Source organism: Pteropus alecto, unplaced genomic scaffold, assembly GCF_000325575.1.
Source record: "Pteropus alecto unplaced genomic scaffold, ASM32557v1 scaffold98, whole genome shotgun sequence".
In the NCBI taxonomy this organism is placed as follows: Eukaryota; Metazoa; Chordata; class Mammalia; order Chiroptera; family Pteropodidae; genus Pteropus; species Pteropus alecto.
In genome coordinates, this window is record NW_006443570.1 from 11,420,687 (window position 1) to 11,442,495 (window position 21,809).

General features: G+C 44.5%; 1 protein-coding gene across 4 annotated transcripts in view; it reads right to left on the minus strand.

Moving 5' to 3' along the window:
- Positions 1-21,809, minus strand: part of TEX14 (testis expressed 14, intercellular bridge forming factor) — a 63,424-nt gene that overhangs the window by 19,973 nt on the left and 21,642 nt on the right. For 3 of the 4 annotated variants that reach the window (XM_025041799.1, XM_025041801.1, XM_025041800.1), the window contains exons 6-19: positions 21,574-21,704; positions 20,355-20,468; positions 19,194-19,317; positions 17,925-18,103; positions 13,437-13,588; positions 12,374-12,564; positions 11,796-11,946; positions 9,756-10,681; positions 7,043-7,149; positions 4,808-4,924; positions 4,515-4,600; positions 3,400-3,657; positions 2,262-2,362; positions 366-485 (exon numbers count right to left, since the gene is read on the minus strand). In XM_025041799.1, coding sequence (XP_024897567.1) covers positions 366-485; positions 2,262-2,362; positions 3,400-3,657; positions 4,515-4,600; positions 4,808-4,924; positions 7,043-7,149; positions 9,756-10,681; positions 11,796-11,946; positions 12,374-12,564; positions 13,437-13,588; positions 17,925-18,103; positions 19,194-19,317; positions 20,355-20,468; positions 21,574-21,704 — 2,757 coding nt within the window. The remainder of the gene's footprint in view (positions 1-365; positions 486-2,261; positions 2,363-3,399; positions 3,658-4,514; positions 4,601-4,807; positions 4,925-7,042; positions 7,150-9,755; positions 10,682-11,795; positions 11,947-12,373; positions 12,565-13,436; positions 13,589-17,924; positions 18,104-19,193; positions 19,318-20,354; positions 20,469-21,573; positions 21,705-21,809) is intronic. The other variant, XM_025041802.1, reaches the window with a different exon arrangement.

The following is a 21,809-nucleotide window of genomic DNA, read 5'->3' on the forward strand; positions in this document are numbered from 1 at the left end:
GGCCAGGGATAATTCTCTACAGATCTGCAGATCACCAGTTTTTCACACAGAAGAATAACAGGCCGTCTTCTCTTCTCTACAGAAAGGATAAGTGAACTTGGTAACATGAAGAAAAATGTTTGAAAAAAGGTACGAAGTGTTGGTTCAGATGCAAGAACCACAAACTTGGGAGAAACTACATCTGACCGTCCATTCTCAAAGGTCTTGTTTTTCGGATTTTTTTTTTTCAAAACATATGAAAACACTGATAAATAGTTATTGTATACTTTTTCGTGTAACTATTTTTCTCAAAAAAAAATTTTTTTAAGGAATAAGGCAATGGAGAAAGCTGAAAATATACTTTACCCTGAACTGTAAATATTTACCTCTAGAGCTAAGTTTCCTTGAGTGGTGGAGGAGTAAAAATATACATGGTCTGGAGTTAAAAATTCATCTGTTATGTCCTCAGAAGACTCTGGTGAACAAGTTGATTGCACAGACTGATCCTATTAATAATAGAAGAAACTACTTTTAAGTTGGTGTTGTAAACAAATGCCTTTATGGTTCAGTGCAAATAACGAAGTTATCTAAAATTACCCAGTAGTCATTCTCTGATCCTGCCCTCCCTGCTTGCACACCTGCCTCTGCCCTCCTTCCCCACAGTAAGCTGTGAACCCCCTGGAACAGGTGTGGTGAATGACAATCCTGAGTCTCAGCGTCCACATCTGTATGATGGAGGGGGAGGTGACCTTTCTGCTCTAAAAGTCTCAAAAAGAAAGGCCATAGACAACTCCAGCTGGAGACTGAATTTAAACACTGATCCTCAGGCATACAGCCAAAGTCCGCATGTTGGCACTGTCCTCCAGACAAGGAGGCTGAGGCTGCTCAGAACTGGGGAGTCCCTTGGGTGTTATAGTTTAAAGGCAAGCATGATTTTTAAAACAGCATTTTAAAGTAAACTTATTTCTTAAAAGTAACACTTATTTCTTTAGCATCTGTGCTCCACCCCTTTCTTTTCTGCTTATTTCTCTATGTTCTGGCCCTGGTCCCCACATGGCCCGATAGCTGGCTCCTTTCCTCACCTCCGATCATCCCTTTGTAGAGGTTTTGTGGTTTATTACCTTGGGCACTGCTTTTGCCACACATTTCCTCTTCCTGAGCACTTAGCAGCGCTCTCTTTTACCTCTCATATCAAATCGAAACTTCTTAGACAGCCTGGCCTCCCATACCTTCCCCACTCTCCTGACAGACCTGCCTCTCCGGGCCAAGCCAGTATGCTTAATATGATGTACCCTTCCATCCCTCACGTGACAGAAGAAATAAATTGTTTTGTGAGTGGTTTGGGTGCTATGATTAAATACAATAGCATGTTCTTCAAAAGACCTCAAATTTATCACAATTTTTCATTGTTTCATTCTCAATTGCTATTTATATTCTTTAAGTGATTGTGGCCTCATGTCAATGATGATAAAAAAAATTTTGGTTCCTGAGTCTGGCTGGACTGTGGCCCAACTGCAGGCTTTGAGGATGTTAAACCCTTGAGGCAAAGCTGTAACCTCCGTGCAAACGCTAGGAAATGACCCACAGACCCTGCTGAGGTGCGGCTGTCAGGCACGGACATTCCTTCTGAGTTGAGAGCTGAATTTCAGTCTCAGAGCAGCGGTTCCCAACCTTTCTGGCACCAGGGACAGGTGCTCCTATGAAAATCTAACGCCTGATGATCTGAGGTGGAGCTGAGGCAGTGATGTTAGCACTGGGGAGTGGCTGCAAACACAGATGAAGCTTTGCTTGCTGGCCTGCTGTGTGGCCCGGTTCCTAACAGGCCATGGACTGGTACCGGTCTGCAGCCCAGCGACTGGGGATCCCTGTCTTAGAGGACAGTCCAGGTGAAGGCATTCTCATCACAACCCTGGCTTTGCTTTTCCTTCTCCCATCCAACCTCAGTTACCTGCTGGCCACTAGCTTAAGTATCTAACCCATGCTGTACCTCCACAGTTGGTCTTGTCTACCCACCTACATGGGACACTCAAGAGCCAGAGCTGAATCTGACACTTGTCTGTATGTCCCCCAAGCTCCAAGATACACAACGCTTTGAGTTGAACTGACTCAAAAAGTGTTAGGGAGGAAAAGACTTCTTCATTCATGTCAGACATGAGGGCACATACTCCAATGAAAAAGAACTACTGTAGATATTACTTCGATATCATAATATATAACAACAACTTGGTTCTACTTTGTTAGGTCCTTGGGTTCAACTGGGCTCTCAAGAACATAGTACTCACGCTGTAAGATTTCTCAATGATCACAGATGCTTCAGAAATTACTTGTAAGACTTGATTATGCTCTGGTTGCTTGTTTTTTCTGAGAGACAGGTGCCTGATATCTAAGGATTAAAACACAAACAGACCATAGCCATTCAGTGGTATTCAGATGGCATGGAAGGGCAAAGGGTGGCATGAGAGAAGAGATGCACGCATATTTTGCAAAGGGTAGCCATGTCCCATATGTCAGGTTCAGTCTAGAGAGTGGGAACTATTCATTTAGCCTGGCCCCAGCATGCAGCCCTGGATCATCCACAATTTTGTTCCCTCATTCGAGAGCGAAGCTTGACAATGTAAAGTACGGCACAGGGAATACAGTCAATAATACTGTAATAACTATCTATGGTCCCAGGTGGGTGGGTACTAGACTTATTGGGGGATCACTCTGTAAATTATATAAATGTCTAACCACTATGCTGTATACCCAAAACTAATATAAAATAATATTGAATGTCAACTGCAATTGGAAAAAAAAAAGAGTGAAGCTTGACAAAGAACAAATTCTTAATACCAAAAAATCTAAGCCAACAGATAGTTTTTCTACCTACAATAAATGATAATTTCAGACGTACCTATCTTTGACTTGCAAACAACCGTGAAGTAATGTCCCATACCCTGAATGTGAGCAAATTTCCAGATGAAAATACACATACAGCCTTCAGTTTTAACCTGCAAACCTTTAACTCTGACAGCCAAATGTTCCTCTGGCATAGACTCTCTGGGAGCCAGTAGAATTTTTCCAGCTTAAAATATAATGCAAAGAAATGAGCAGTAGGGAGTGGCTGCCCATCACTGCCCTCAGGTAAGGAAGGTTCAATGCCTTGCCAGTATCAGGGTTAGTGCATGGAGATTATCTGACTTCCTCTGAGAAAACAGGTCCACTCTGGCAATAGAAAAACTCATGAATCTCTGGATTTCTTTACCTGTGGGAAAGATAGTGGGATCAAAAGGGTATACTGCTTTCCCTGGGAATTCAGGGTTCCCAGACAGTAGAGAAGGAGAGAAAATCAAGCGAAGGAAATATTCCAGGAGTTTTACATTTTTGAGAGCTGGTAACTTGATAGAGTTCACCTATCCTGATTCCTCCAACAGAACTTACTGGTGAAGCCATGCTGGTCATTGTCACGGTCACTGTTGTCCGGTCTGTCACACTTGCCATTTCGTCCTGGCTCATCATATCTCCTGGGATACTCTACGACACGCTGCCAATCCACATTCTCAGCGTCCCTAATGGGCTGCAGCAGGGAATCGGGCTTGTTTTCAGCCTCATTCTCTGAAGTCAAACTACTCTGAGGATGCCAAGAAGGTACTGCCAGCTGCCCAGTAGCTGCTTTCTCTGCCATTTCTTTCACCTCCACTGGATATAAGAGAAAGCAGCATTTAAAACAGCACCGTGAACACAGCAAACAAAAGCTTTTGATTGTTAAAGAGATTTGTAATACTTTTATAGCTCCTATTGTCACAATAATTGCCTTCTTAGAATTGCATCACCCTTAGCTTACCTTGTTTAGCTTGAAGGGGAGGGGACGAAAGGAGAGGAGAGGAGGGGAGGGGAGGGAAGGGGAGCGGAGGAGAGGACTAATGACAGAGTGAGGGAAAGGCAGAACTTCAGTTAGAGCCCTTGTTGCTGAATTTCGGAGTGGAAGGCAGAAGAAAACTTGTAGATGGACCTTCTTGCTGTGAAGATTTTATAAGAAAATGACATCTGAAGCCTCCAGTCTGTAGAGAGTCTAAAGGATTTTATTTTATCTAGGCCATGCTGAGTTCATATTTTGGGAGTGTGTATATACGTGTGTTTTCATTATAGTCTATACTTTTGTTAATATCACTTTTTTGTTAATATCATTTAGCATTAGTATTTAAAAAATGGGTCGTTTTAAGCTTATAAGATAAAACTAATACAAAAGGATAATGCTCACAGGATATGTGAAAGTTACACTGCATGATTTTTACTTTAATAATCTTATATATTAAATACCTATATTGTGTGTTTTTACTACACTTATTTATAATATGTTAATATGTTAAAAGTATTTTCTATGCAGTCTTGAAATGAAAACAGCATTTCTCTTCTGCAGTTTGTAATCAAAATGGAATGATCTAACAGAAAAAAGAATGTGGGAGGACAGTACAATATAGGCTGTGCACTTAGAGATAACAACCAGGTAAGAGTTCAAATTTCATTGTCCAACAGAAGCTATACTTTTTACTCACTTTTCCATTTCAAGTGTACCTTTCCATTATCTTCATTTCTTGACTTCGTATTATACATTTCAGAAGACACAGATTCCGCAGCGGTCCTAAATTGCATAGGTTTTTTGGAGGGAGAGGAGCGGGGTAGACACAAACACATCAGATTGCTCGTCTTGACACAACCCTGAACCCACCAGCCAACCAGAGGACCATCTCCTATAGGACTCTTCGAGCCATTCCTGGGGTTGCACTGACTCCAGTCCACCACCAGAGGGAGCAAGACACTGAAGCATTCAGCCAGCAACACTCCTTACCTAGTAGAGCGTCTGGATGCCACTAGGGGTCCCTGTGGGTGGTTTGACATGGTGAAGAGTGCGCTATTTAGCTGTGTCACTTTGGCTTGGGCACTGGACTCTCTAGGCTTTTCTTGGCTAAGAAATGAAAGGGGTTAGAAAATCTCTAGAGGTTTTTTGTTTTCAAGTTCAGATTTCATGATTCTAAAAGTGCTCTTGGAAAATTTTCAGAAGTAGAAGAAACCCACAATTAGAATGCACTTTCACAAGGCAGAATCCTGGTCCTCAGGCTGCTGCAGAGCCTCTCTCCCCCACAATGCCATAGAACACAGTGATGGCTCAGTAACTGGTTCTGTCCTCTGATCAGAATTCTCTAGTAACAGGCACACCTGCATATCAGCGATAGCATCGTAACTAAAATATGTAAAGATGGACTTAAGGCACCAGGAATCCTAAAGAACATTCAGAGACCTCCAGGCTAGTTTCACTGAGTTCTAGACTCTGACCTGCCACTAGCTAGTTGTCTGACATTAGCAAACTTTAATCTTTTGGGGCCAAGGTTTTCTCATCTGCAAAACAAAGGAGGGTCTTTTCCTCTAAATATCCCATGACTATATATATTTTACTGTCTATTAAACTATTCAAAATGTGTGATCTGTGGCACACCCATGAATTCTCTGTTATCTAGAATGCCCCACTCTCCTGCTGTACCAGAAAGCAGAGAGACGTTGAATTGGAAAGGTCAGATCTGATCAGCTTCCTTAAAGAGCAATTTGGCAACAAAGATTCTCAAGAATCTTTAAGATGTTCAAACCCTTTGACCTAGTAACTCTGCTTCTGGAAATCTATTAAAGACATAATCCAAAATGCAGAAAAAGCTTTATTTACAAGTCACTGTGGTCCTATTCATAATGAAAAAAAAATGAAACAAGCTAAAATTCAACAATGGGGGAAATTCAAAAATTTCAAAATAAGTTTACAGGGTATTTTTAATAATGTGAGATAACGTCCATATTCTAATATAAAGTGAAAGGTCAGGATATAATACATTATAATTATAATAATACAATCGGAATATAATCAAAATGTATACATTTATTATACAGTTGTACACTTATATAACATTATTAATCAATGTTGCCTCAATAAATTTAATTTTAAAAAAGATATACATGTATATAATTATGATTTTATTTTTTTAAAGCATATAAAAGGACTAAGTGGATTAGCAGCAAAATGTTAAAGTTAACTTTGGTTTTTTGGTTTTTTTTTTTTTGCTCTTTTGGAGGAAGAGGGTGTAGCTGGGCAAAGAAGGCACAACTATAGCTTTTGCTTTGTTGTCTAATGACCACTGGCACCCTATCTATTTTTATCGATGATGTGAATGCTAAACCTTCTGATGCCTTCCATTAGGTGATTCTTTAATAACTCCCTTCATAAAGGTAAAATACACTAACATAAAATGTCTGTGCATTTTCCTTGATTCTCCTTTAATGTACACATCTGCCAACATTAAAAAAAAAAAACAACCAAAACAGCAAACTCTTGTCCTTAGTCTCAATCACCACTGGGAGAGGGAACAAAAATTTTTTGTCCAGAACTGACTTCAAAGCTGTGGATTAGTGCTGCCATTTGACCACAGAAAAGGAAAACTACAACTGAGCCTATCTTGAAAAACATTTATTGCTCCTTTCCTAATTCTTCCTATGCAAAATTAAATTAGTTTTACATAGGTTCTTAAGAACCCAGTGTACACATATGCTCTTCTTCCAGTGATTTGTGTTAAAGCTATTTTTGTGCTAAAGCTATTTCCCTTTGTTGATATGGCTGGAAACCAGAAGCTACAAGGTAACAGTGATACTGTTCTACCTCCTCCTTCTGCCCTCCTGTCAGTGATGCTTATTTTGAACCACATAGTTTGGTTTATGGAGCCTTGGCAAATGGAATGCCTGGCATTTCCTTTGATAAGAAAAACCACCTGCGCAGCTTTGGAAAGGCAAGATGCTTTGCTTCTGACAGTTGCTGAGTTCTGTCTGATTAACCTGCCGGGTGCTTTACCTTTGATGTCTCCTACAAGTTTCCATTACACTGCTCTTTTTGCTCACTTAACAGAGAGAACCTGCCAAAGTCTGTTTCAGTGTTACTATTCTTATCACTCACTTTGTCATTAGACATATGAAGATCATCAAGTGGCCTCAGGGCCACATGGGAGTCTAAAGGCATGGTGATACAAAGAACAATAAAATGTTAACCTACCTGCTGGTATTTTGGTTCCTATTTCTTTCCAAACTGTCCTTGGCTCCTGGAGTGGGCTGAAATTGTTCACCTGTGCTCTGTTTGCCAGGGCCACAAAGAGTTGGCAGCTTAAAAAGCAATAAACATGTTTTAGTGCTTTGATGAAGGAATTCCTTTTCTTCACTCTCACATTCTATTTTAAAAGTCATTCTTGCTAAATGTGTAGAAATAAGCAGATCTACCAAGATGATTTCTCTATATTATATTACGGCAGCAGGCTTTGTGGCAGGAATCCTGGGCCCCGAGTTCTAGTCTAATTCTTACTCAAGCTAACCTAAGAGTTTTGTGCTTCAATTTCCTCATCCCAGAAAACAGGGACAATAGCATCTGCCTGAACCCACCAATGGGGGTGCTATGAAAATAAAACACAATAAAATAAAGGCTATAATACTTTAGAAATAGTAAAATAAATGAAAGCCTATGCCATTCACCCAAAAGAAAGACTTCTGGATCTGATTATTCCAATTTTAACAAATTTAGTTAACTATATTTCCTAACCTACAGAAAGTTAAGGGCAACAAATGTGGGGTTTGGGTGGGGCAGCAAGATGCCTAAAACTGAGATGATGCATAAAAGCAATCACAAGCATCCTGAAGTATAACCACCAGAGGCCTCTGCTTGGGGACAAACATCCTCAGCCAGGGCTGAAGGCGGCCTGTGTCACAGAGCATCACAATAACAGATGTTCAGAAAAATGTCACAGCCACCAAGGAGAGGTTAGACTATATTCAAAAAAGGTATTTAGAATAATGGGAAATTTGTAGTGTTTTCATTCAGTATGATTTAAAATTTAAGAACTGAGAAATTAATCAATTTCAATTGTATAAAAAATTCACCTAAGTGAAAATGCCTTATTCCTTAATTATGCTAGAAAACCAGGGGAGATTTTTTAAAGAGACATTAAATACGGTTTTATACACAGTTGTATATACTAACTAGTAGATGGTTCTAGCGATGCCTGCCATCAATTCTGCCCCTCCCTGCCCACTCTGCTGCTCCAGAGCTGGTGTCTATTTCCCTCCCTTTAAGTAGCACAAGTGACATTTTCCTAGGGCTGGGACTAGTTTTTAAGAGGCCTGGAACCTTCAGCTTTCATTTGGAAGGCCAGCTGCCCTGCTGTAGAGATGCTTAGATGGGACAATTTAGTGAATAATAAGAAACCAAGTGCAGAGAGAGGGTGCCTGGAGGAGCCCAAGGCAACAAACATAGAAGTGAAGCCATCCTGGACCTTTTTGCTTAGCCCGACCTCCAGCTGAATGCAGTCCAGGCAGTGATCCCAGCCCCTGCCACATGGAGTGGAAAAAATTATACAGGTAACCCCTATCACATTCCTGACCCACAGATTTGTGTGTAGTAACAAACCACTGTTACTTTAAGCCATTAATCGTTTGTTGTTGTCGTTGTTAAACAGCAATAGATAACCAAAACATAATATACAAGAAAAGTTATGTCTAATAGTTTTTTTTAGCGAACTCTGATTTTCAAAAGAAACAAATATTAGAATCTACATAAATCCTTCCTGCCTTCTCTTTGTATAAAAACAAATATCAGTGCTTTTCTAAATGTTCTAAGTGAGGACAGAAGCCTTGCTGAAATTCATCAGGGTACGATGAAAGAACACTGGACTAGAAGTCAGGAAACCTGCCCCTAACCTGTGGGTAAGTTGTGGGCCTTGGCAGCAACGTAGGAGTGGGGGTATGGGGGAGCTGTCTGCCTTGTGCCGGCAATAAGGGGGTGGAGAGTAGGTGGAGAGTAGGTGGAGAATTTCGTGGCGCTGATAAAACCCACTAAAAGTCAGCCTGCTTTCATCTCCATTGGTCAGCAATTCTAATTAATTTTAGTAATAAAATCTTCCTTCCAATAGAGCTGACCTCTCCTACTCCACCTTCATCTCGGTAAGTAATACCTGGACCTCGGGAAGTTTGTTACTGAGCTCGAGCTTCACACTCTGTGACGTGATGAGGTTGATCTATCTCTAAAATTCTATGATTCGAGAAGCAGCTAGCTCTCTGTGTGTGAATTTGTTCAAATTCTTTCATCTATTCGTGGCCTCAATGACCATTGATCAGTACCTTCTATGTGCCAGGCACCTTGCTAGATGTTCGGACAAAGAATGAATTAGACCTAGACCTGGTCCCTCAGGAGCTCATGGAGAAGCCGCTCTACAGCCTCCCTAAGCCTCAAGCTAAACCTCCTGGGCCAGCTCCCATGCTGTCTGAGCTACTCCCAGGTAGAGCTTGCAGCTAACTCATCAAATCCCAGGATCTAATTAATATATAGCCTCTGATTCTATAAATGTTTGTTGGATGAGTGAATGACTGACTGAATAAGCAATGGGGAATGGAGCTTAAAACCTGCCCAAGATACCACAGTTAGTAAGTTGAACCATATGAAATTGTCCATTCTTGATTATTTTGACCTATAAAACAGAAATTTCATGTGGTTCAACTTGATGCACGGAATTTACAGAGAAGGACATGAGCGGTGTGTCAGGTTGAGAGGTGAAGAGTATCTACCTTGGAATTTCACTCTAGAGGTCTTATTTCCCAAAGCTAAGAGGACTCCGCTACGAGTTGGTTGTATTTATGTCCGTCCTTGCGCAGGGGTTAGGGGCAATGCTGAACCCGGCTACAGGTCCTGCTCAGGCACCCTACCTCCCACTTCTTAGCTTTACCTGATGGCTCTTCTCTGACAGATCCCCAGTGCTTTCTTCAAAGACTTGGGTGAAAGTAGTAAAAGGTTTCCAGTCACAGCCACTTTTTTTTCTGGTCCTTTTACCAAAATGTCCTGCTTCAAAGTCTCTCACTATTCTTGGAGACCTTGCTAGGGTCGGGCAATTGCCCCTGGCATCCAGTGGCTCGTCTTCAGGCAGCTGCATGACAGGTGGAACATAACTGGAAGCTGGGGGGCCCAGGGCTGGCGACAAGTCATAGACGTTAGCAAACTCTCTTGAAGAAGCCCACAGAGACCTGCGCTCCTCCTGCTCCTTCTGGATCATCTCCAGCTTACTGATTTTCTGCTGGGTTTTCCTCAGCAAATCGGCATTCTGGTGCATTAGCATCTGTGCAATCTTTAAATTCAGCACACACTTACTGATGTACTCCTCGGTCATGGACCTATTCCTCGTGTTGCCCTTGGCCTCTCTGGCTGGCTCAGGCAGGCTGGGTGAACTAAGCGAACCGTTTTGCCAGTCCCAGTCCTCAAAGGAGAGCTCTGTGTCAGCTTCCGAAGAGCTCTCATCCTCGTCATAAAAACAGCACGCTTCTCTCTCCATCTTTTCCAACTCATCTTCCAAGGACTTCAGCTCATTTCCCTGGTTGGGTCTAGTCCCCTCAACAGATGAACCAGCTCCTGGGGACTCCTCTTTGTCATCTCCCACGTCCAGGCAGCCTGAGTAGATTTCGTTGATTTCAAAGCTGCAGAGGCTCGCTTGACCAGGGCTGGGGCTTCTGGCCTCTTCTGCCATAGAGCAAGCAGGAGAAGCAGCATCTTGGTTCTGAGTCTCCTCGGCCATCAGATTTGGATCTGGGGCCTGAGGATCTGGTGTTGCTTTTCCGACAGGAGAAGACTGACTCCTTGGTGAATGAAGCTGACTGCCTGCTGAAAAGAGCAGCAACATGCAAATGACTAAAGTGATCACATGCAACAGGTAAGCAGCCTTGGTTGTTGTTTGAGTGGCATAAGAATGCAAAAAGCAGCTATTTTCTCACTCCCTTCTCAGGTGTGGAAGACTAACAGATATACACACAGAAGGCGAGAGGGTATTTCTAACCCAAGTGAAAGTTCCCATTTGACACGGGCTGAGGTAGAAAATCTGGGAGGGATCAAACCCTGGAGGAAACAGTCTAAGCTTAAGCTACAGTTTGGTCAAAACATGAATAACTGTCAGCACATGCAAATTACAGATCCCTGAATCTTAAGGACTAAAGTCATAGCTTTCTGGATACACACAAGAGTTTGAATACCCATGTAGGTTAAAGTTACGTTCTTGATGAGCATTTGATAAAAGTAGTTGAGACATTGCCTCGAAAAATAACAGCAGGGACTGACCACCCATCACCCTGGATGATGATGCACAGCTCTCAGAGAACAGGACGGAGGAACTAAAGTCAGGAGAGCTTCTTGGCGGGGGGCCATTCTGAGGGCCTCCAGCCCTGCCCAAAGAAAGACAGAGAGAATGGTCACTTGGCCTGGGTTCTAGCTCCATAACAAGCTCTGAAATCCTGAGCATGCCACGACCTCTCTGACGATTGCAAGACCCCTTCCAGCTCTGAATGCTAAGGTTTCTAAATGTAGTAAAAAGAAGTAAGGCTATAGGAAAAAGTTGGAAAGAAACACCAAAATGTTAAATTATTTCCAAGTGGCAGAATTAAAATGGTAAGTAATTTTCTTCTTTGCACTGTTTCAGACTTTCTATAATGAGCAGGTAAAAATTATAAATTAAGAAATCATTATTTCTTAAGCAGTGAGAAAAATCCCTAAGGGCACTCATGCTAGAAATAAACTTGTTTTGCTGCTTAGTTCTGGGTCCAACCAAGGTGTACATGGAGCTCAAAAAGTTTAACTTAATAATTTCAAGGATCTTGATTTTTTTTTTCCTAAGGATCTGTCTTTTCCCAATGTAAGTGACATGTACAGTTTAGAGGAGTTGATTAGTTGCAGCTCGAGACTCCGAGAACACATTCTTGTCAAAACCTGTGGGTTAAGGCCATACCGGCTTCCTTCAGCTCTTTTATTTCCAAATCGGAGGTCTCCTTTGGATGTTCTGAAGTCAGTCCTAGGTAGACATCGACATCTGGATGCAGTTCGTATCTCTGCACCCCAGAGCTCTCGGCTGGCTGAGTTCTCTGGGCTCCAATTAAATCCTGTAACGAGGTAAATGTTGTCAAGGACGTATGTGCAATCATCTGAATGTCACTGGTATTTCAGAAACCAATATAGGTATCCAATAAATCCCCTCTTGCTCCTGTTGAGTAGACTGACTGTAGTCCCGATTAGCTAATTCGTTATTATTTTAAAAGCAATAACAATAGCTGCCATTCATTGAGTCCCACTATGTGCCTACAAGGTGCCCTACTATGTGCTGACCCTCCCCAGCTTCCCTCATCAATTCCTGGCTGCCCTCACCAAGTTAAGCAGTTAGGCTTTTCTCAGGAATACAGAAAGGGTATCATGCAATGAGGATTCCCAAAACTTCTTACATCTTGATCTCTGGCTTCTTCTTGGTCTCTAACTCTCTACTCCCCTGAGATGAAGAAGCAGAAATAAACTCCCAACAGCTTTAGAGTTTACCTTTAGGTCATTCTTCAGGATATACCGTATATCTTGAAGGTTCATAGTTCGGTCTTTCTGCTTGACCTGGATGCCTGACTTAACAATATCATAGTAAGGTTTTGGAAGCCTGACATCGGCTTCTAAATAATTTCCCAAGACAATGGCTTCTTTAATAACTGAGCCGTCTAAGCCATCCCAGGGTATGTTGTCTGTTAAAGAAAAATTTGGAAGGAGTAACATTAAGAACTCAGATAAAATTGGGTAGCCTTAGCCCAGTCACTCGACCCCTTTAAAACATGAATTTCCCTCTATAGAAAAACTACCTGGAAGCCCAATGACAAACAAGAAGCCACTTTCCCCATTTACCAGGGAAGCCCTGCTGCAGAGACAGGAAAAAGTAGTCATAGAATCATGTACACGTGGGCTTCCCACTAACAGACCTGGGGACCACAGAGCATGTTCCATGGGGTCGGGCTGGGTTGCCCAACATGCTCCTCTCATGGAAGGGGTGGTTTTGCCTCTGAGACTGTAAACACTGCCAAACAGGGGCTGCCTGTCACTTACCCCCACAGTGAATGTGCGCACATGGGTATGTCCCTCTCCTAAAGGATTCCACCCGTTTTCAGATATGTGACTATTTCATTCACACTAGAATCCTGCATGTTTGAAAGGGCTTCCGTGTCTTTAAGTGACACTGCTTATAACTGAACTCTGGTGTGTCTGATTTTATAGTTTACTTCTCAGAAGACAGTCTTCTCCACTTATTTACAAGTTCTTAAGACGTACTTCAGAGAGACTCCCTAAGTATTGTCAGCAATATTCAGTTTTAAAAATTTTCTTGGATTAAGTGCATTACTACTAACAAGCTGATAGATAGGCTTTGCTGAATCTTAAAGAACAGGTTAAAAGAGAAAGATGCCTGGGAGATTATCTTATATTTTCCATAAGGACAAAGAGGTTTCCCTGAAGAAATCTCTTTTTCCTATGCCTGCATTTTCCTAAAACTTAGTAACTCGTGGGGAGAAAAAATCCAACCTAAGAATAGGAACTTTGGTTACAGTCAATGTGCTCTTTGATCTACCTGTTAAAATCTCCTGTATGATCATAGAGAAGCTGTAGATGTCCGATTTCACTGTGGCTGCCTTCTGTAAAACCACCTCTGGGGCAGCCCAGTTGTACAGCTGGGTCGGGAGAGGTACTCGAGTCAGGTCCCTGTGTACACCTCCATCCTGGCTACAGAAGGAAACACAAGGGAGGGCTCATGTCTTAAAGATTGGTTCTGGTCATCATGCAGTACACATGTGAAACATTTGCCTCTGAAGACTAGAAACCTCCTGGAATTTCTGGAAATTCAGCTGGACCCTGAGCTGATACCAGCTGCCTGCTATTCCAACACCTGCAATTCCTCACCCTTCCTACCCATGTGGGCCCTGCCTACCCTCCCACCTCATTTGGCCATTCTCTCCTGCTCACTCACTCCACTCAAATCGCAGGGGCCCTCTTTCAGTTTCTCCAACATGCCAAGCACCATCACCTCCCCTTCAGGTCTTTGCACTAGTGGCTTCTTCTGCCTGGCACACTCTACCCACAGATCCAAGCACGACTGTTGCTTCTTCTAATAGGAGTATTTGCTCAAAAATCACCTCCTCAGGGAAGCCTTCCCCAACCACCTAATCCAAAGTAGTCATGTTTTACTGGCTTCAGAGCACTTACTATCTGAATTTCTTATGCATTTCTTGTTTATTATCTGTCTCTCCTCCACTAGAGTCAGCTCCATGAGGGTAGGTAAGCACCTTGTCTGTTTTTTATATCTCTAAACTTACACCAGGGCCTCAATGCTTACTTTTGAATAAGACTTTTTCAATATTCAAGCCCCCGATGCTTTCTCAAAGCCTTTTGGGACTTGTCCAGCTCCTTGTGATTGCTTCTTTCTGAATTCTGACCTGTTGGGAATGGGCTCTCTCAGTTCAGCACTCAAGGGTACACTGATTTACTTGAATACCCTAACTTTCCAACCAGACTCCTTGAGAACTGTGTCAGAGCATTCTAAATGTATTCTGAACCAACCAGAGTCCTCAGAGTGAGGTCAGTGCTGACATCTGCCCACAGCTGCCATGAACATCAAATGAGATCTTGTGTGGAAACACTTCATGACCCATAAAGCACTATGGAAATGAGGAATTAATATGAACATTATGGTGGGCATTTGGTAAAGACTTGATGACTGCTGGTTGATAACTAAGAATTAAGTTTTTAAAAAGCAAGTGACCAGCAGTTCTTTGCTGGTCTGGCAAAGGATAGATTATAGAGGATGGGATGGGCTTCTCAGACTTTGAGCAAACCTCCCTAAATAATATTTCTTCTAGCAGAGCTTGTGATAGACGGCAGTGAGTCCAAGAAGCCATGAAGTTATTAGAAAAGCCGATATTGACTTTTTACTTGTATTGCTAAGTAGTTAGCTGTGGCCTGGTACGGTGTGAGAAGCGTGGATACACATGCCAATATATTAGTTTCACAGGAAAGGCAATGGAGTGCTTAGCACACTTGGCTCTTCACGTTGCAGGGAGATTCTCCAGTCACCTACTTTGTCAGGCCTCTCAGGCTTGTCTAAGGCTCTGGCAAGAGACAAGTCACTTACAACCAGGATTATAACCTTTCTCTTTTACTTCCTCTTACCTTTCTCACTTATGATCCCTCTTCCTTCTCTGTTAAAGCTAGTTAGGTGCTGGAGGGAGGGCTTCGTTTCTAGCTGTCATTCCAGGGCAGTTATTTTTTTGGGCTTCAGATTTGACGTCATTAAAATTACATTTGGCTGCAGCTATTTGATACCATTTGCAAGGTCATTTCTAGCTCTAAAGAGTCCATTAAGAAGGAGTGAAAGAATAAGAGCAACTGCTGTATCATTTTTACACCAAGAGATTGCTCCCCTTGACAATGACATTCAACAAACCTATCAGCTCAAATAGAGTGTTACTAAAAATAAATGTGGAACTGAAAGCTATTTTGGATTCTTGGATAATCAGCTCATGTTATCAGCTATCAAAAACGGGTACCCTGTTATGGCTGCAACTGCTTGTTGCCTGACATTTCTGTCTGAAGTTCCATTTCTTTGGAGAGGTCGACAATCCCAAAAGAGAACTCACATTTTCCTACCAAGTTACTTCCAGACCCTCACTTGATGAGTCTGTGAACCCCAGCTCCTCAGTGTATCTCACGTATTTCTCTCTTCTGTTTTGGTTCTTTGTCCCCCACCAGCCCCTACCCTGTGGCCTCCTAGCTGGTCTTCCTGCCCTTGACCTTCCATCTATCCTGTCCCTGTAGCCAGAAGACGTCCTGGCTAGTCATGGCTGGGTAACTTCAGATCGTCTGTTCACCTCTCTGAGCCTCAGTTTCTTCATCTATAAAAGGACAGGGTTGGGATGGGCCTCTCCAAAGCTCCATTTCACTCTAGGATTCACATTTCTATTGAGAGTTTGAGCAGAAAAAACTGTTATACTTCCAGGTCAACAACAGATGGCGCTCTATCGCTGGCAAACAGCTTGGATTCTGTTAGTCTCCCTGTAAAGGAAAAAATGTCCAAACCCCTCCTAGCTCCTGAACACACAACCAAAGTGGTCAACCCTTTGTTCTGAATTGTTTCCAGTTTTCCCTTCATCTAGACTCATCCATTCACTTAACAAACGTTTACTGAGTACTCACTATGTGGCAGGCCCTGAGCTGGGTGCTGAAGGTGAGCAAGCCATGGTTCCTGCCCTCTTAGAATTTGCCATCCGGTGGGCAGACTCACTTGACTGGGAAAGAATGAAATATGCAAGGTGCTGTGGAGAAAGGCTTCAGTACAGGCTTCATGGGATGTGGTGAGAAAATGTATCTGAGGTGAGTTTGAAAAGATAAACAGGTGAGTGCCAAGTATTCCAGATGTGGGGCGCGGTACTGTGTAAGGACATGGACTGATAGTGGCTTCAGATGGCCGGGCAGGGAGTGGGCAGTGACGAGGCTGGCACTGTGGTTGGAGTCCTGCCCTGGAAGACTTCCACACTCTGCAAAGTACCTGGACTTAACCTTGTAGGCAGTGGGGAGCCACTGAAAGGTTTTAACTAGGATTGAGAATGGACCAGATCTGAGGCTGAGCAGCTCAACTGGTGATACCTGTCTGGCCTCCACTGGTTCCCACAGGGAAAACTGCTCCAGACACACCTTCATGGCTCCCCTGATTCTCTTTTGTTCCATCATGGCTCCTTCACATGCAGGAGCAAAAGGGATCTTTACCTGTAAATCATCTATGATACCATCCTGCTCAAAAAAACCCTTCCACAGCATCCCAGTGTTCTTAGGAGAAAATTAAGTCTTCACCAAGGCCCACAAGGTCAAGCACAACAATATGGCCCCTGCTCTCCTCTCCAAGCAGAGGGACAGGGGCACCCAAGGTCATGGAGGTGAGAATCTTCCCATTTCATTCATTAGAAAAACATGCTGAGCACCTGCTGTGTGAAGGCCTGTTTCAGGCATCTGAGATACAGCAATGGATAAAACAGAAATCCCTGCCTTCAAGCTTTTCACGTAGTGAGAGAAGTAAATTACGAGTATGTGAGAAGCAACGACCAGCCAAGAGACTAGGGAGTGGGGGGCCAAGGTTAAGCAGAGGCAGGCAGGTCTAAGAAGGGGGCTGGCCAGAAGCTGAGGCCTCAGAGCAGGGCAGAGCCCACACTGGGCTAAAGGCTCAGAGCTGTGGATGGCAGCAAGAAAGTGCAGAGAAGATCCGGTGCCTCCCAGAGCCCTACTAAGGACAGGAAATGGGGTTCAGCCCCCAGCTCTCAGGAAGACTCTGACTCCTGCTAAACAGGAAATGAAGCCCATTCACAAACCCTTGAATGAGGGCATTGTTTTTGTCACTGCTGCCCTGACTACACTGAGCACCTTGAGGGCAAGAAATGCCCTTAGTGCCTGCCTGGGCCAGGACTGTAAGATTCATCAGCATCCATCACGCTCCTCTCCTTCCAGGATGCATGGCTAGGGCCCATTTCCTGGCTGCCTTTAGTGAGAAGGTGACTGGGCTCTGGCCACTGCAAAGCAGGAAGCAATGATATACTCACTAAACTCCACCAAATGCCCCTCCATGCTCTTTCTTGCTCATTGACCGGTAATGCAGAGGACACACTGGGGAACTAAAACCAGGGGGACGGCGGAGCCACAGATGGGAGGAACATGGGTCACAGTAAGCTTCCCCCTCCAACACACACACCAGACTGAAATGTGAGTGAGAAACACACCTCGGTTGTTCTAAGCCACTGAAAATTCTGGAGTGGAGAGTTAGAGCATTTACACATGGCTAACCTGAACTCTTGCATGTTAAATGTTTATTAAAATGAGAATGTCCTGAGCAGGAGTAACTTCCCCAAAGCCCCTCTACCTTGGCAGACAGAGCAAGACATTTGGGAAAACTCTTGCCCCACTGATGGACAGTTCAGCCCAATGAAGAGGAGTTCCGCCCAGCTCAGATCGCTCTCTACATTGAAAGGCCCCCAGGGAGGCCCCCTTTGGAAGTCACGATCATCAAGGTTGCACCTACCTTTCCAGCATGTACTCCAGGTTGGTCAGCCTCGCTTCCCCTGTGGAGACAATGTGGATGGCGTAGGAGCTGAGGGAGCGGTGGATGAAGCCCCGAGAATGCAGGTATCTCAGGGCATCGGAGATTTGGAGCAGCAGGTGCACGATCACCTCCATGTGCAGCACGGGGAACTGGGACCGCTGCAAGCAAGAGGTAAAATGGCCAGGAACAAAAGGGACTGGGCCCTCGACACTGTGGAATGCTTTGTAGTTTTCAAAATCTTTTCAATAGATCTTCACAGCTATCTAGCGTCCCCATTTTATAGATGGGGAACCTACAGCTCAGTGAGGCTAAGGGACTGGCCTAAGGTCCCACTGACACAGGACCCTGGCTCCACATCTAGGCTCCTTTCCCTCAGCTCAGCTGCTTCACACCATGAACAATGAGGTGACAGTTCTCAAAGCCTGGTAAGTACATTGAGGGTGGGCCCACCACCACTATGAACCTGCCCTCTCCCTGACCCTTATCCAAGCCTGTGCTGATGGGAGAACCTGGAAGCATAAATGATCAATCCAGCCCCTACCCCAGTCAGATGACCGAGAAAGTCCATCCTAAGAGGAAAGAAATCCACTCACACCAAAGTACCCAGCGGACCAAAGTCATAACGGCTCTCTCCCAGAGAAGTGACATTTCAACTTCATGGCCTCACCCAAAGAAAGGAAAGAGAAGCTAGAACACTAACAAGAGGTCCTCAGCCACGCTGGGGAAGAGCCCTTCCTGGAGGGTCTCTTCTTGCTCCTGCCCATGGTATTGAGAACAAAGTCATAGAGAAAGAGAAAACAAATCTTTCAGGACCTCTCTGAAGCCACATATCAGCCCAAAGCACCCCTTTACCCACCTTTGGAAATCTGAAAAGTGAGAGAGAACTGATAAAGGCTTGTATATAAACAAACCTCATTCTGCAGCAAAGGCCCAGCAGGGCACAAGTAAAAATACAGGGAAATAAGGCCAGTGGCTGTATGATTACAGTTAGCTAGAAATGCGTCTGTGTTTTCTCCATCTGTTGAGCTCTTAGATGTCTAATAAAGGAGGACTAACAATAATAAAATCATGCTAGTTCCAATGAGCTTAGCCTTAAATGGCACATTATACAGACCCCATGAAGTATAGAACTAAGATTTATCTTCCATGCATGCACGAGCAGGGACGCTCCTGCTGGGGTGGGGGTAAGGGGACAAGGCAGAGAAGTGGGAGGGCAACAAAGGAAAAGTCTATGGAAACAGTATTCACCCGTTCATGGAGAACAGCAAACAGTGTGCCAACGGTGATGCGCTCATACACGAGGCGGGTCCTCTCCAGGTCCTGAGACAGGCACACGGCCATCAGCTGCAGCAGGTGGGGGTGCCGCAGCTTGCTGCAAAAGAAGCTTCAGATGAGGCAGAGGGAAGAGGATGGATGAAACAAATGGGTACTTTCCATTCTTCTAGGCCGCTTGAAAGCATTTGCACAATGTTTTTCTAAGAAAACAGTATAGGGTGGTGTTGGGACGGGGGAGGGGGAGGTCTCTGCTCATAGAATCTGTGCCTCTCACTGATCAGACCCTGAAGGCTTAGAGTCATCAATGACATGTCACTAAGAGCTACTGGACAAGGCACTTTTCATACATCATCTCCACCCTAAGAACTACCTGCAAGAAAGGATCATTATACTCATTTTAGAAATGAGGACACTGAGGTCAGGGAGACATCAGAAACTTGCCCAAGGTCACACGCACCACTCAGTCTCATGTCAAAGTCCATGCTGTGCCTATGAGCCCTTCTGGCCTCCTTGGGTCCCTTTAGGCTGACTTCCTCAAAAGGAAGGGTCTGGCCTCTGACACGCCTCCTGGAGGAGTTGAGTGACCTCCTCAAGAAAGAGCTCTCTGAGCCAGGGTCCATTCCAAGGCCTTGGCAGCCCTATTGCGAACCATAAATCAAGCCCTTGCCTCAGCAAGAGATAAAGGACTAACCCTGGAGCCACAAGCAACCTAACATACTGGGACCCATGGGTGTGTCCTCAATGGCAGACATATGGTTCCTCAGATGTGTGGACTTCATGAGCAGCCACATATATGAAGTCAGGACAGCACATGGGCTTGAAACAGGGCAGGCCTTGGGGGCTGTGGGCCTGGAGACTGGACCACCAGAGACATAAGCTGTGGGGAGTCAATCAGCTGACAGAATTGAACGCCTCACCATCACCATCCTCACCCCCTAGCCTTTTCATTAATTCCTCTTTCTCTTTCTTGGCAGCCCTTAGACATCAAATCAGCCAACAATCAGGAAATGCTGAGGCTGGGGGCGGGGGAGGGGGGGGTGGCGCTGCTCTCTGCACCCCAGGGAGTCTGGCACAGCCCTGACCCTGAATCTGTAAACAGCCTGGACATGGAATGCCCTTGGGCTTCCTTCTCACCTGCTGTGCTCCTGTTCAGCAATCAACAAGTCAGCCAGCCGCAGCCTGCTGCAGTTCGGGTGGGTGGGGAGGCCCAGCTCCTTCACTGTCACTCTGCTCCCGTTCCACACCAGGCTGCAAGGGCAAGAGACGGTGCAAGCCGGAGGTAGTGAGCAGCTGGTGCACCGGTGAGGAGCTCTCCAGCCAGAGACCAGAGAAGTATAAACACAGAATCTGCAAAGCACCATTGGGTCCTCTTTCCTCCTCCCCCCATTTCCTAAAGCACCTTGGAGAGCTTAATACAAATGGCAGGAAGTCACTGAAAGATTCGACAAACGGAGGGATTAGATCAGGTTTGTACTTTAGAAAGGCAATGGCACCAGCAGTGTGGAGAATGGTAGAGCAGGGGTGGGCTGAAGAAGGGGAGGCCAGTCAGGAGGCTAGTCTGGGTGAGAGACAGTGATGACTTGGACAAATACAGGCAGTCCACAGCAGTGAAGAGAGAGATGAAGACCTGATGACAAATCTATGACATGGGTAGGAAAATGAGAAGCATATCTTCAGGGGATAGAGCGCCTTGTGGGTTGGGCAGAGGCCTTTATAGAAGGGTATTTCTTCTAAGCTGGGAAATATCCAGGTTCAAGGAGGCCAAAAGACCTTGGCCAGGACAACTGTAACCCTGTAGAAGGCAGGTCTCCCAAGGACCTTTGTCATGGCCAAATCTTGTTACTGCTGCCTCTGCTGCATTTGGCTGGTGAGAGCTGTAGCTGATGCCGGTTCTGGCTTCTACAAGCTCCTCGATACCCTCTGTCCTGTCTCAGAGGCCAGACAGTTACCACTACCCTGCCTCTATCTCTCTAGAAAGCCAAGAAGTTAAAATGTGGTCATGAGTAATCTTTCAGAGCGATTGTTCTCAATGGGGGACCGTTTGGCAACATAGACATTTTGGTTGTTACAATCACAACTGGAAGGGTGTGGCAAAGAGGGCTTCTACTAGCTTCTACAAAGTAGAGATCACAGATGCTGCTAAACATCCTACAATGCACAGGACAGCCCCCCAAAACGAAAGATATCTGGCCAAACATGTCAGTGGTGCCGAAGTTGAGAAAGCCTGATTTAGATATGTCCTTCGGTGTTTCCTTGTGTTAGGTTAGAAACCCTCCACACATAAGAAAGTCACACACAGCCCATACTTCCCGTGGGACTAAATCAGACCTCCCACTGGCCAGCGGAAGCTTACTTGGTCATGACCATGTATGGGCCACTGCAGAAAGAGAAGGCAGGCTCGTCATCAGCTTGAATCACTTCCTTTTCTCCAATTACTGGAAGAGATCCCAGATAGGCCAGCTGTGTCCCTCCTGTGAGATAAAACTGAAAGCAAAGCACAACTTCAAATTGTGGAGAGAAAAGCGAAAAAGTAAAATACCTCCAGAATCTTACCAGCCAGATAAAAATAATGATGGTTATTTACCAACC